The 13,421-nt window shown below is 37.4% G+C and overlaps 1 protein-coding gene across 1 annotated transcript; it reads left to right on the forward strand.

Moving 5' to 3' along the window:
• Window positions 1-2,142: 2,142 nt before the first annotated feature.
• Window positions 2,143-11,176, forward strand: LOC106055028 (cysteine-rich venom protein TEL1-like). The gene is made up of 4 exons (XM_013211148.2): window positions 2,143-2,250; window positions 6,525-6,688; window positions 7,515-7,726; window positions 9,742-11,176. Exons 2-4 carry the CDS (start codon window positions 6,529-6,531, stop codon window positions 10,210-10,212), a joined length of 843 nt encoding a protein of 280 aa, XP_013066602.2. The 5' UTR covers window positions 2,143-2,250; window positions 6,525-6,528; the 3' UTR covers window positions 10,213-11,176.
• The last annotated feature ends 2,245 nt before the right edge of the window (window positions 11,177-13,421 follow it).

Raw genomic sequence — 13,421 nt, forward strand, 5'->3', positions numbered from 1 at the left:
GTTCAGACATTTTATATTGCAATTAGTATATTCATTATGGCTTTAGTACGAAGCATCAAGTGTTACAAAATCTCTACGTTATAGGGTAAAACGTATACTTTGTAATAAAGTAAAATAACGCATTTTTTCCTGCGAGAGTTAAAAACATCGCGTTAGTATTCTTATTGTGGGGCGTCTCTGTTACGCCGACCACCTTTCAGCTTACTAAAAAAAAAAGATTGCCCCATAGGGAATTAGTGCCCTGTCCAGGGTAACTGTCAGATTATAAGTTTATATCATTTCGCAAAGAATATCGCTGTTTGTAGTTCGGCTTACTACCGTATGTCCATGATGGTGTGCAAAAATCTTTGGTGAAGGCGTTCAAGAAATCTTAGCTGCTTTCTATAAAGTACTCATGTCTCAGAGCCTTAAAGAGGGGTTGAGAAAACCACTGCTTATTATTTGGTTGGAGGCGTCCAAAAGCACGACTATCCCTGATCACATATCAACCTCCCTTTAGACCAATGCGTCATTTGATACTATGCTTCCCAGATATGTGAAGTTGTCTATCAATTTAAGGGATGCATATTCGCAGTGATCTTTGGGGCTGAGTAGATTTTATTGGATGACTTCTGGAACATGACTTCCGTTTTACAGAGAGTCTATAGTTAAACCAAAAGAGGCGGCATCATAATGAAAATTCGTTGACCGCGAGCTGGATATCATAAGGGCCGGCCTTAGGCCACTGTAACCTATGCGGCCACAGTGGGCTCAGAACCTCTATAAGCACCGTGCTAATTCTAGGTGTAAATTATTAAATTAAAAAAAAAAACGGCATTGTCAGCTGTCATTTAATAAAATCTAATGGAAAGACGAATTTATTTTCTAATACAAAATCTTAATTTTTACTTATAGTCTTTATCCCAGCCCTGACTGCATTTCAAATAGGGCCCCGCAAATGTTACCTGCGGCCCTGTGTATCACGTTCAGTGTGCAAGTAAGGCCTAGAGAAGTTGTGTTATGACCACCTCCTATGTTTTGGTACGGGACAATAGGCTTCGAAGCTTGAACACATTGCAATAATTCTCCAGCAGAATAACAACAAATTAAAAGCTACCTACGGGTCTACGTAATTAAAATGTAAACAATTTATAAAACCTTGAAAACACAATAACTAATCATACCAGGAAACATTTAATTTCAGTATTTTTCTTCCATAGTTTCATAATAACATATCAGTCTACAATGAGATGGTGCGCAAATGTTAAATTAGGCCAATTGATTCATTAAAACTTGTTTATGTTTGCGAAGAAATGACTTAGTGTACTGCTGTGAGCTTAGTAACGTAAGCGGTGTCAAGTTTTTTTCCCTTTGACGTCATGGAAAAAAATCCCATTCATAAAACATTCTAGCCAAAATTAATTTTTTGATAATGAGACATTTTCCAGATGTGGCTAATGAGTTGAGAATTTTTTCTTATTAATATACACATACCTTGAAATTTTAAAGAAAATCGTTATAGCCGTTTTCGAAATAAAATGTATGACTACAAGAATTGCTCGCTTAAGAGTATAGAATATGACGCCATTGTCTCATCTTTGATTGTAAATATCTGCAGTGAAATGGTTTGTTTCAGATGTTTAATTGAATGAAATTTCTAAAGCAGTTGTGGTAAAGAAATGTAAGACCCACGGTAAGACCACACAACAAATTGTATGACGTCATTGTTTCGGTCTGCTACGCAGTGGGGAAAAAAAATCACAAAAATCTATGACGTCATTTTAAAAAATCTTCTTAATGCTTTAGTCACTGAGAAAGGCGAAATTATAAAAAAAAAAAAAAAAAAAATTCCATGACAGAATGATTGACATGTCAAATATCTTTATCTGCTTCTTTTTAAAGATGTTCTCAATAGAGTCAATTACTTATTTCTTAGAAAAAACTACAAAACTTTATTCTAAAGATCGATTTGTTTGATCTAATTGCATAGTCAAGCGACTCACTTTCTTCTATTTGAGAACCCCCGCAAACTTCTGTCGATCACAGATTATTATTATTATTGACATTTCGCAACACCAATTGTCCTAATTAATTCTTACATTCATTAGCTGTCATTAAATGCATTAACATATTACATGAGGACTGTTCTACCTATAAGTAGCAGGCGTGACAAGTGAAACTTCAGAGTCTGTCTTCTGGAGACTTCGCCCTATATCTACTAGCTGACAGTGTTTCGATCCACTGACTTTCTGTTACATTCTTGCTGACCAGGTAATTTAGATTTGTATTTTCTAAATTTCTATGGGTTTTTTTTTTAAAGCAAAAAAAAGGGTAGTAGGAAAAATATTTTTTAAAATAGTTATGCTGAGGCTGAGGTGGGTTATTTAAGTCAAAACAAATTTCCATTAGTTTGGAAAAATAAAATTATATTACCTTTTTTAAGGGCCTATTATCAACCTTCTATTGCACTCCTCATTAATAATCGGACTCGAGGATAAGCCCTATTATTATTATTAGAAATTTATTTTTGGTTACAGATAAATCTATTTATGAGATGATTGAACCGTAAGACTTTTACACGATTTCTATATGATGCTCAGAAGACGCAGATCAAATAATGCTTTTGCCACAACCAGGTTGTGTTGTAAACGCTCTGGACTGTGTGGTGGAATAAGTCCGCCGATCGGTCCGTTTGCATTTCCCGATGGGGACGTTGGCCTGCGACTCCTAGGGGTAAAGTCTTAGAGCCACAACGTGGTAAATATTTTGTTAGTATTATATAGGCACGTTGACGTGTGCAAGCAAGAACCAAAGCTTAAGGATTTTGTGGAAGAAAAATATATTTAATAAATAATAATTAAGAAGAAATACAATCGGCGAGTAAGGGATGTACAGAATGATTTAGGATTTTATGATAACTTTTAAGATAATATCATCACTGGGATGTTGCTCACAAAACTCGTGTATGGTTTGTTTACTCGGCCGTCTCTCACTAATCTGTATTCCAGGTTCTCCTTCGGGGTGGGGTGAGTTGAGGTTCCGCTGTGCTGGTAGCCAGTTGCTGGTGCCCTGCGGGTAGGCAGGCACTATTCACTCACTAGTGTGATGAATATGAGGATGCCACGCGGTGGGCTTACTCCCGTAGTAGGTGCAGACCGGTCCTGGGACTTCAGCCTGGAATGCCTTCAGTTCTGGTCGAGGGTGATGAGTGACTCACCCTCAACGGTAATGTGTGGAGAGCTGCTGAGGTCTGCCTTCAGGCAACCAAAACACGCCAGCCCTAGTGTAGGAGGCTATGAGATGAGACGTGAGAGGAGCCTGAATTATTAAACCATACAGGCTGGTTGGCGAGGGGCGCTTCCTTAATAGGAGCGTCTCCCTCAGACTAAGATACATGCTAATCAGCATTTTACTAGGTCTAATAATAATTGTTCTAAAAATAATATAGTAATAATAATACAAATACATTTATAAATGTACAAGGCAGGGGCATAAATTAGGAGGGAAACAGGGGGACCATATTACAGGGTTGTAGACCCTGTGACCTTATTGGTCAACAGGTAAACAAGTCCACGGTCGCTTGTGACCAGAGAATCGTGACAAGAAAATGGGGGGGGGGGCGGTAGAAAGGGGCGTATAACCAATGCAGGCCGACAGACAGGAAATAGTGGGGTAGACACGCGAGACTGATTCTCAGGCTTAATGATGCATGGTAACAGCACAGTATGTGCATAGCAAAAAGGAGCATAATTATATGTATATATATGTGCACATATACAGGTACGTATTCACAGGTAAGGAAATAATCTAGACGTGAGTAGGTCCAGATGAACATGAATATGAATAAATAACAAATATCTAAATAGACAATAGGATTACCTAAATTGTAGGGTGGATGTCCACCGTTGGGAGTACGGTCAACATTGACGAGTAAATGAGGAACACATATTCATAGAGATTTACAAATGTAATATTTGGAAGCAAACAAGTGTTAACATGGTAATGATACATGAACATAAATGTTACAGGCGAAGACACCCTAAATAATAATGATAAAGTTTTTTCAACTCACCCGCTTTGTCTCACACACAAGTTCCCAAACGAATCGTTGAATTGAGAGTCTTCTAACTTCTCAGTGATTCTGATCTAGAATGGCATTAACCTGAAACTTTCGACTCCGGCTTTTATAGGTTCCCTAGCGGTATGTTACATAAGTGACGATCCAATGGCCATCGAGTCTTTCGAATTTAGAATTGTTAAATTGGACCAATTGTTTCATTTCGGGGCTAACTCACCTGACTTCTTTATCCCGCGGGGGGTGGCGATGGAGGATGAAAGCGGAACCATGCAACAATTATCAGGCTGGACCATCGCTCGATGGCACAGCGGACGGGAGCGATTTGAATAGCCATGGGCGTTAGGAGTACCGACTCAAAGTGATGTACGTGGACACCAAATTTTAATGTCCCTGCACTTTACGACTGCGTGCGTTGGTCTGGGTATTTGAGGCGTAACTTTCAATTTTAATGTTCCTGGACTCAATGGCTGCGTACGTTTGTTTCGACGTTTGGGGCGTAACTTTCAATTTTAATGTTCCTGGACTCAATGGCTGCGTACGTTTATTTCGACGTTTGGGGCGTAACTTTCAATTTTAATGTTCCTGGACTCAATGGCTGCGTACGTTTGTTTCGACGTTTGGGGCGTAACTTTCAATTTTAATGTTCCTGGACTCAATGGCTGCGTACGTTTATTTCGACGTTTGGGGCGTAACTTTCAATTTTAATGTTCCTGGACTCAATGGCTGCGTACGTTTGTTTCGACGTTTGGGGCGTAACTTTCAATTTTAATGTTCCTGGACTCAATGGCTGCGTACGTTTGTTTCGACGTTTGGGGCGTAACTTTCAATTTTAATGTTCCTGGACTCAATGGCTGCGTACGTTTTTTTCGACGTTTGGGGCGTAACTTTCAATTTTAATGTTCCTGGACTCAATGGCTGCGTACGTTTGTTTCGACGTTTGGGGCGTAACTTGGGATGTATGTTTATGGCCTATAATTTGGTGGTTGGATCTAACCTTTGTGTAATAGGATGTTTGTGTTCTACACTGGTCAGTTTAGTGTTGAGAGGGGGCTATACAATGCTAATGGTGAAAAAGGGGGGGGGGTAGTTCCGCACTGGTCAGTTCTGTATTGAGAGGACGTATTTCGTCACAGACTGTCGTACGATGGTCGAATATCGATGGTCACGGGTTCAAACCCTGTCAGCGTCTTGCGGGTGGTTTGAAGTCAAAGTAAGGTTTCCCTTTCAGACCTTGCGGTCTATGGGGCAGATAATGTTAAGGACATCGGTTTCTTAGGCCAACGGTTAATGAGCAGAGTGTCATGTGGCCAGCACAACGACCAACAGCCTTTACTTCCCCCAACTAAAGTCAGGTACCCATTAGAGTTTTTGTGGAAACAGCGGCGCCTCTAAAATTCCCGAAAATAAAAATCCCAGTCTTCTCCGAACCCAGGACCTTTAAGCCACCGCGCCCCGCGGGCGGTTTGGGGTAGGATTTAGTTATCTGTTAAATTACAAGGAACATCCAGTGGCGTAGATAGGGTGGGGGAGGAGGGGGGAGAATTTGAAAATCCCCCCGGGCCCCCACTTGAGAGGGCCCCCAAATGTGTGTTTTTTACATGTAAATAAAATATAAAGTTTATATTAATTGTAATTGTATCAATTAGTTTGGATCAATCATGCAATTATCTGTAGAAGTCACTTAGACATAATAAATCTACAGGATTAGAAATATTTATACCAAATATTTTTGTTTAGCTTTTTACTTTTCTTTATGCGCTATGATCCTATCACGTGTCCCTCAAGTTGTGAAAGGGGGAGGGAAGATGAATGTTTACATGATCATTTTTTAAATGCATAAAAATAATTTTTCACTCAGGACTCAAATGTCCTCACGGGGACAAATCCAACTTATACCTCCACATCTGTCTTTCTATTGTTCAAGATACAAAACAAAATAATTATTAATTACCAATTGTAAATTAACTAACTGTTGTTGTTTTTTTTATCTTTGTGTTATCAGGTAAAAGAAATATTTTTGCATAATTTCATCTGAATCCTAGATTGAGTGTTCGAGAAATACAGAGTACACATTTTTTATCACACAGACAGACAGGTTGACTTGACATAAACTTTGTAAAAAGAAAATATTATTGTGACCTCTCCCAACTATCTATTGTAACATCTCCTTCCTCTTACACAAAGTTTACTTGGTCGTATGGCATGTTGTCACTATGATACCGCTGCCTTCCCCTGCGGCAGGAAGTTTTTGATTAGGACGCAATAATCATCGTTTCGGAACGCAAAAAAATCTAAAACAACGTTTACATATGTTTTAATACAATGATGCGTATAAATCTAAAAGCGCTGAACAGCTTAACAAATACTACTGTTTATATCAATTTCTTATTAATATTGAAATTTCTGGCACCAAAATGTTGCATTAAGAAACTTTCAATGCAATTTATCGTTTTTCTCTCTCATTCAGAACCATGAATACGATCCTACTGACATTATCTGCGCTGGCCGTGCTGTTCATGACCACACTGGCCACTTCCAACTGGAACCAAGAGACCAGAGACTACATCCTGGAGATTCACAACGAAAAGAGGAGGGGTGAAGGTGGATGCTTGATGAATAAACTGACTTACGGTTAGTGCCAACTTTTTCTTTTGGTTTAGGCTGCGAATAAAGATTGTCAGAAAACGTAGAGTAGCATCAATATTGTATAGCACCATACACTTACATAGATCTGGACAGAATGAACAATGTAGCACCATCATTTGTCAGGGCAGCTAAGGAAAATTAGCCTGAACAATTATTAATGCAATATGCTAGGACAAATGTGTACAAATGCTCCTTCTTCCCTAGTGCTATTAGAGCATGGAATGGGTTGCCTGAGCTAGCCAGGAAAACCAGTGACCAGTGACTTGGCAGAACTTAAGTCTTTGGTTTACATGCATAACTAGACGCATGATGCGTAGGACGTAATCAACTTCTTTTTTGAAGTAACGTCTGTATTATATAAGAGAAGATAATGTTATTTGTTTTCTTCAGTCACGATTTTAAATGTTCGGACGTTTTTTTTTTTGTTTTGTAGTTTTTTGTATCCCTTCCTTCATGACTTAATGGATGAACGATAGTGAGGTACCATTGCTGATTCTTAACATTTTCATCTTTTCATCTTTTGGATCTTCTTGCATGGCCAAAAGATGTAAGCATATCATTTGTGACAATGCCGAGCAAGTCATCAAACGATATACATATAATTCTAATGTTATTGCTTAATATCTAGTTTTTTAGCTGTTTCGGCATAGGCTAAAACATTTTACAGTCACCCTTTTTTTCACAGTGCTGAGAATAGATAAAGAAATAGATTGACGGCATTTTTTTTGGGCTTTGCATGATTTTATATTCGTGTCCAAGTTATGTTTATTAGTTACCCCACTAAATGCCGTGCACACATTTGTGTCTATAGATATGGAGCTGGAGAGACAAGCCAAACAGTGGGCTGAAGGCTGTGTTTTTAAACATGAGATGAAAGAAGGCCGAGGAGAGAACCTGGCCTGGGACTCGAACCAGAAGCCAGAAAAAGAATTGATCCTGGGATCTTCCGGACGTTGGTTTGACGAGAAGAAAATGTACAGCTATGGTCAATACAGCTGTGGGTCATCTTGTCATTACACTCAGGTGAGTATACACGATAGCTTCAATAGTTCAATTTATATATACGAGCCGACCCGCGGCGTAGCATACGCCGCTATTTTGTGACTGGTGAACACTTCCTAAAGACACAGTTGTCAAAATGAGGTGGGTGGTTTGGCAATGTAGAGAATTATATATGCAAAGAAGATTATTTGTTCTTCCCCGCCCCCTCTTTTTTTCTGAACCAAGCTATCTGTCGCCACGAAAGTTACGTGGGGTAACTCTAAACCGATTTGCAGAAATAAAAAGTTATCTTTCCATGACTTTGTCATTGACGGTTAGAGAGTCTGCGTGCATGCGTCTAGTCCCGCATTGTTGGGCGACGTAGAGAATTTTATACATACCAATCTCTTTTGCTTCAGTCTACCAAACTCCTTTGATTCAATCTACCAATCTCCTTTGCTTCAGTCTACCAATCTCCTTTGCTTCAGTCTACCAATCTCCTTTGCTTCAGTCTACCAATCTCATTTGCTTCAGTCTACCAAACTCCTTTGCTTCAGTCTACCAATCTCCTTTGATTCAATCTACCAATCTCCTTTGTTTCAGTCTACCAATCTCCTTTGCTTTGATTCAATCTACCAATCTCCTTTGCTTCAGTCTACCAATCTCCTTTGCTTCAGTCTACCAATCTCATTTGCTTCAGTCTACCAAACTCCTTTGCTTCAGTCTACCAATCTCCTTTGATTCAATCTACCAATCTCCTTTGTTTCAGTCTACCAATCTCCTTTGATTCAATCTACCAATCTCATTTGCTTCAATCTACCAATCTCCTTTGCTTCAGTCTACCAATCTCCTTTGCTTCAGTCTACCAATCTCCTTTGATTCAATCTACCAATCTCATTTGCTTCAGTCTACCAATCTCCTTTGCTTCAGTCTACCAATCTCCTTTGATTCAATCTACCAATCTCCTTTGCTTCAGTCTACCAATCTCTTTTGCTTCAGTCTACCAATCTCCTTTGCTTCAATCTACCAATCTCCTTTGCTTCAGTCTACCAATCTCATTTGCTTCAGTCTACCAATCTCCTTTGCTTCAGTCTACCAATCTCCTTTGCTTCAGTCTACCAATCTCATTTGCTTCAGTCTACCAATCTCCTTTGCTTCAGTCTACCAATCTCCTTTGCTTCAATCTACCAATCTCCTTTGCTTCAGTCTACCAATCTCCTTTGCTTCAGTCTACCAATCTCATTTGCTTCAGTCTACCAATCTCCTTTGCTTCAGTCTACCAATCTCCTTTGCTTCAGTCTACCAATCTCATTTGCTTCAGTCTACCAATCTCCTTTGCTTCAGTCTACCAATCTCATTTGCTTCAGTCTACCAATCTCCTTTGCTTCAGTCTACCAATCTCCTTTGCATAGCTTTCTGGTGTTTTTCGCTATGAATTAATGATATTGTAACTAAATAAAAAGAAAATAAATTGTCGTATAAAGCAGGCAACTGTGTACGTTTTATGTTATAAACCCTACATTGTATTGACTTTGTCTCATGCCCAAAGTTTGGGACTAAGATTGTAAGGTTAGGGTTCCTCACTGAGACCAATTTCTGGGCATGCTAGAAGTATAAATTGTTAAAAGTTAAATTGTTAAATTAAACATTTCCCATCGCTATCATTTAGTTTAATAATAATCTTGATACTATTCCATACTATGCAAAACGTTTGTATCAGCAAGTATGTAGTTTACTATAGACAGAAAAAGAAATATTTTAAACAATTCCACTATATGTTTAAATAGTTTAGAAAACCAGAATCTTATTTTTGCATGGGGGTAACATTTGAACAAGGGATATTAATAAGACTCAGTAACAAGTAAAAAATACAATCTAAAAGATAATAAACTAAAAAATAAAATTATTCTACAAGATAGGACAAATTCATACAAGTGCTCCTTCTACCCTTATATATAAAAATGGAATCAAATTTGAGCTTCGAAAAGCCGACTATAATCAGAGTCTATAACTGTCTTACCTTCGTTGAATATATTCAATATGTTTTCCATTCTCAGATGGTATGGGGAAGCACATCTAAAGTGGGCTGCTACAGCTACAGATGTCCTAACCTTGTCAACGCCTACAGAAACGCCTGGTATCTGGTCTGCTTCTACACCCCCAAAGGAAACTGGAACGGAGAGAAGCCTTACGACAAGACCTGCAAGAGCAAGTGCAGAGAAGGACAAACCGAAGAGAAAGGACTCTGTGTAGGTGAGGGCAAAACCGGAAGCGTCAACCAAGGCGGTGAGGACGGAGGCTGCGACGATGACCAGGGTGGGTGCGCCGCATGGGCCAGCAACGGTCAGTGCCAGTCTAACCCCAACTACATGCTCAAGTATTGCAGAAAGTCCTGCAAGGTCTGTGTGAGCAAAACCAGCTGCGAAGACTCCAACCCTGGCTGCGCTGACTGGGCTAAGAGAGGCGAATGCAAATATAACCCAAGCTACATGGAGAAAAACTGCAAGAAATCGTGCCACATGTGTTAGATGTAATCAGGATGGTATCTGTAGATAATCAAGAAAGTGTCTGAACATAAGCAAAATGAAACTATTTTTATAATTAAATGCTAAATTTATTTTTGTATTAAATAAATGTTTATTTACCCAAATTTTCACATTATAAAAAAATTTACATACGTGCAATTATATTTTTATTACCAAAACTCTTCAACTCTTCCCAAAAGAAGAATATATTTAGACTGGACGATAAAGAACAAATTATTATCGGAAATATTTGGGAAAAGATAAGTTTGTAGATCCACATCACAAACCTATATATATTTGCCTATGTCTATGATTATAAAACAAAGACAAAATATTGGGAATATGGCAGTTTTGCACTTTTCAAAACTAAAGATCAAAGGTATATATTGGCTGAAATGTTAGTCCTAGAATTTATAGCTCAATCGCCGCCATTTTTTTTTCACATAGATATAGTACATAAAACATATTGACTCCCCCCAAATAAAAATAACTTCCTACTTCCAGTCTATATTTATTTATGTCTATGGTTCTATTATTGCAAACACTCAGACTATTACTCATTGAAACGGAATATCTATTTTATTGTATTTTTAGTGAGAATATTTTCAAGTATGAATCAATTATTTAGAGAATTTAATGTCAATACTAGTCAAAGAATTTTTTAAATGTATTTTATAACCAGGGAATCTCGGTGTTTCGCAAAATACTGCAAATAACAATATAGTAGAAGGAAAGTTACAATGAGATAATTAACGAGTAGTAGTATATAGACAAGCCATATTTCCATAGATATGTTAAGATTTCTACTGGTAGACTATTACTTCAATGCATTTAAAAGATACAGATTGAAATGTTTAGCGTAAATAATTGCTAGTGCATGTCATGAATACAGTTTACTCAGTATGTAACTCGTAGAAATGTTTGAAACATGCTTTCTGAAGTATCAATTAAAATCTTTTAAATCTTATTTTGTGAAGTTATTTTGCTTTGTTTTATTAGTTGAAATCGTCATGGTTTAAATCAAATTAAATAAATATGGAGGGATTTTTAGAATTTTAGATTCCACTTATCAATTAATACACACAATAATATAATAATAATAATAATAATAATAATAATAATAATAAAATTGTTCAATGCTGTTCATCGATAAAAAAGAAAAAAACGCTACCATTATCGATATCGCCGTACCACTGTCTCATAATTTAAGAAAAACTGAGAAAAACAAAGAAAATATGGGAACCTAGGCTTGGAGATTAAGCGTCTATGGAAATTGTCCAAAATAACAATATACCCCATTGTTATATACTAGGAACATCTTCGTTGCCTGTCAGAGGGCGGTACTGCTGCAGACCTGCCACATCACCAGAAAATTCCTCAGTGGAAACTGTTAAAGGGACTACGATGAATTTTGTTTCTCTTTAGCGAAACTCGACCCTGGCAGTGCCAGAGAATGACTACTCGTTCATTTCTAACATAATAATAATAATAATAATCTTTATTGTCTGTATGGAAATTTGTCTTACAATTTGTGCATTACACCAAACAAAACCTTGTAACTAGAAAAAAACAAAATGTACATTCACAGCAGATTCACTCATAATTTACATTTGAAAAGTTTATATCAAATTGTTTCTATTTAATGATTTTATTGCCAGGGGAACCAAAGAGTGTTAGTGTCAGTTTGTCTTTGCTATCGGTGTCTTGTATCTCTTTTATGCTGGTAAAATCACAAAATCCTGACCCAAAGGGGGATTTTTTATTTCTTGAGTCTGTTTAGCTTTTTTTATGTATGTTTTTCTCAAACAATAAGATACAACTGTATACCAATAAAGAAGCAGTTTATAAGATCAGAGGCTGTGTGGTTGATTCTCTTTGATTTATTGTATTCAAGCGTTGCAAACTACATTCTGTTTTCTCAAACGCTATTACTTGAGAGACATTTTAAAAAACGCTTCAATTTATAACCCTTCCAGTTGACCTCCCCTGCTGGAGGTTTAGAGTATGGCTTCCTAATCACCAATCACATTCCTAGTTGTTTGATTCACTCTCACCATTATTGTAAGCGCATAGAAATGACAAGGCTATATTTTGTAAAGATATGGATTGAAATCAACAACAAAAAACGAACTCACTGATTCCAAGGTCGCCACTCCCACTGATAGCAGATTTCTCGCCGAAGTCTAATCCAGTTGTAATGAGTCAATAAAACACTGAACCATATTCTTCAAATACAAAAACAAAATCTAATACTCTGAAAGACACAAAGATAAAGGCACATTCCTCGTCCCATTTGCTAGGACAAATTTGTACAAATACTCCTTCTCCGCATAGTGCTATTAGAGCATGGAATGGGTTTCTCGAACCAGCCAAGAAAACCAGTGATTTGGCAGAATTTTAGTGCTTGACTTTTAGTAGAAACCTAACTGTTCCAGCTTCTACCATTCCCGTGTCAATCTCATTCAAGTATAATAACTAGAAAATATTCAGATTAAAATAAATAACTAGTTATAGTTTTAATAAATAAATTTACAACTTATTCTTTGCTGTTTATAAATCAATGATTGTCGGTAATTAGAAGACTCAAGAGAAATAATAAGCCTAAATCGGTTAAAGCAGTGGTTCCCACTTTTTTTTTTTTTGCTCATAGAATTCTTGCAGTGTTTTCCGATATTTAGTAGACCCCTGCTTAGCTTAATTCACTGATTCATAAACTTCAAATGTTTTTTTTACTGATTTCTAGCCTAGTAATGTGAAGACTGAAGCAGTCATAAATATTTCACCATGTGAGTTCACTGTTGATCTCATATGTCATTGACTGTATGGAACAAGTCTGTTCAATAGGCAATGTCTGATTTCCACTCGATTAAATTTCGTTTTAAAATGAGATCTTTGGCATCCAAGAACTTCGATACAGTGTTAAAAAGAAAAAATATCTTATCAGACATAAACTTTTTGACAACCATCGAACTTTTGTGTGGAGTATGTTGTAATTGGAGTTATCGTCATTTTCTCAACACATTTGAGCAAGAAATCGTGTAACGTGTTAAAGGTTGCTTGGGTTAACTGCGGGGCTAACAAGTTGAAGATATTCATGCAATCCACCACTCAGATTTGTAGCTGTCGATGGATTACTCATAGTATTACTAACACTCTAGGTACAGTAGGACTCAACCATGAAATGTGCTCCATTCGTTGCTATTGATATTATA

Source organism: Biomphalaria glabrata, chromosome 4 (assembly GCF_947242115.1).
Source record: "Biomphalaria glabrata chromosome 4, xgBioGlab47.1, whole genome shotgun sequence".
NCBI lineage: Eukaryota > Metazoa > Mollusca > Gastropoda > Planorbidae > Biomphalaria > Biomphalaria glabrata.

Excerpts from the sequence above, each read along its gene's own strand:
- LOC106055028 (XM_013211148.2), top strand. The coding sequence starts at position 6,529 with ATGAATACGATCCTACTGACATTATCTGCGCTGGCCGTGCTGTTCATG. Across the intron at positions 6,689-7,514 it reads GATGAATAAACTGACTTACG|ATATGGAGCTGGAGAGACAA; the intron begins GTTAGTGCCAAC and ends TTGTGTCTATAG. Across the intron at positions 7,727-9,741 it reads CATCTTGTCATTACACTCAG|ATGGTATGGGGAAGCACATC; the intron begins GTGAGTATACAC and ends TTCCATTCTCAG.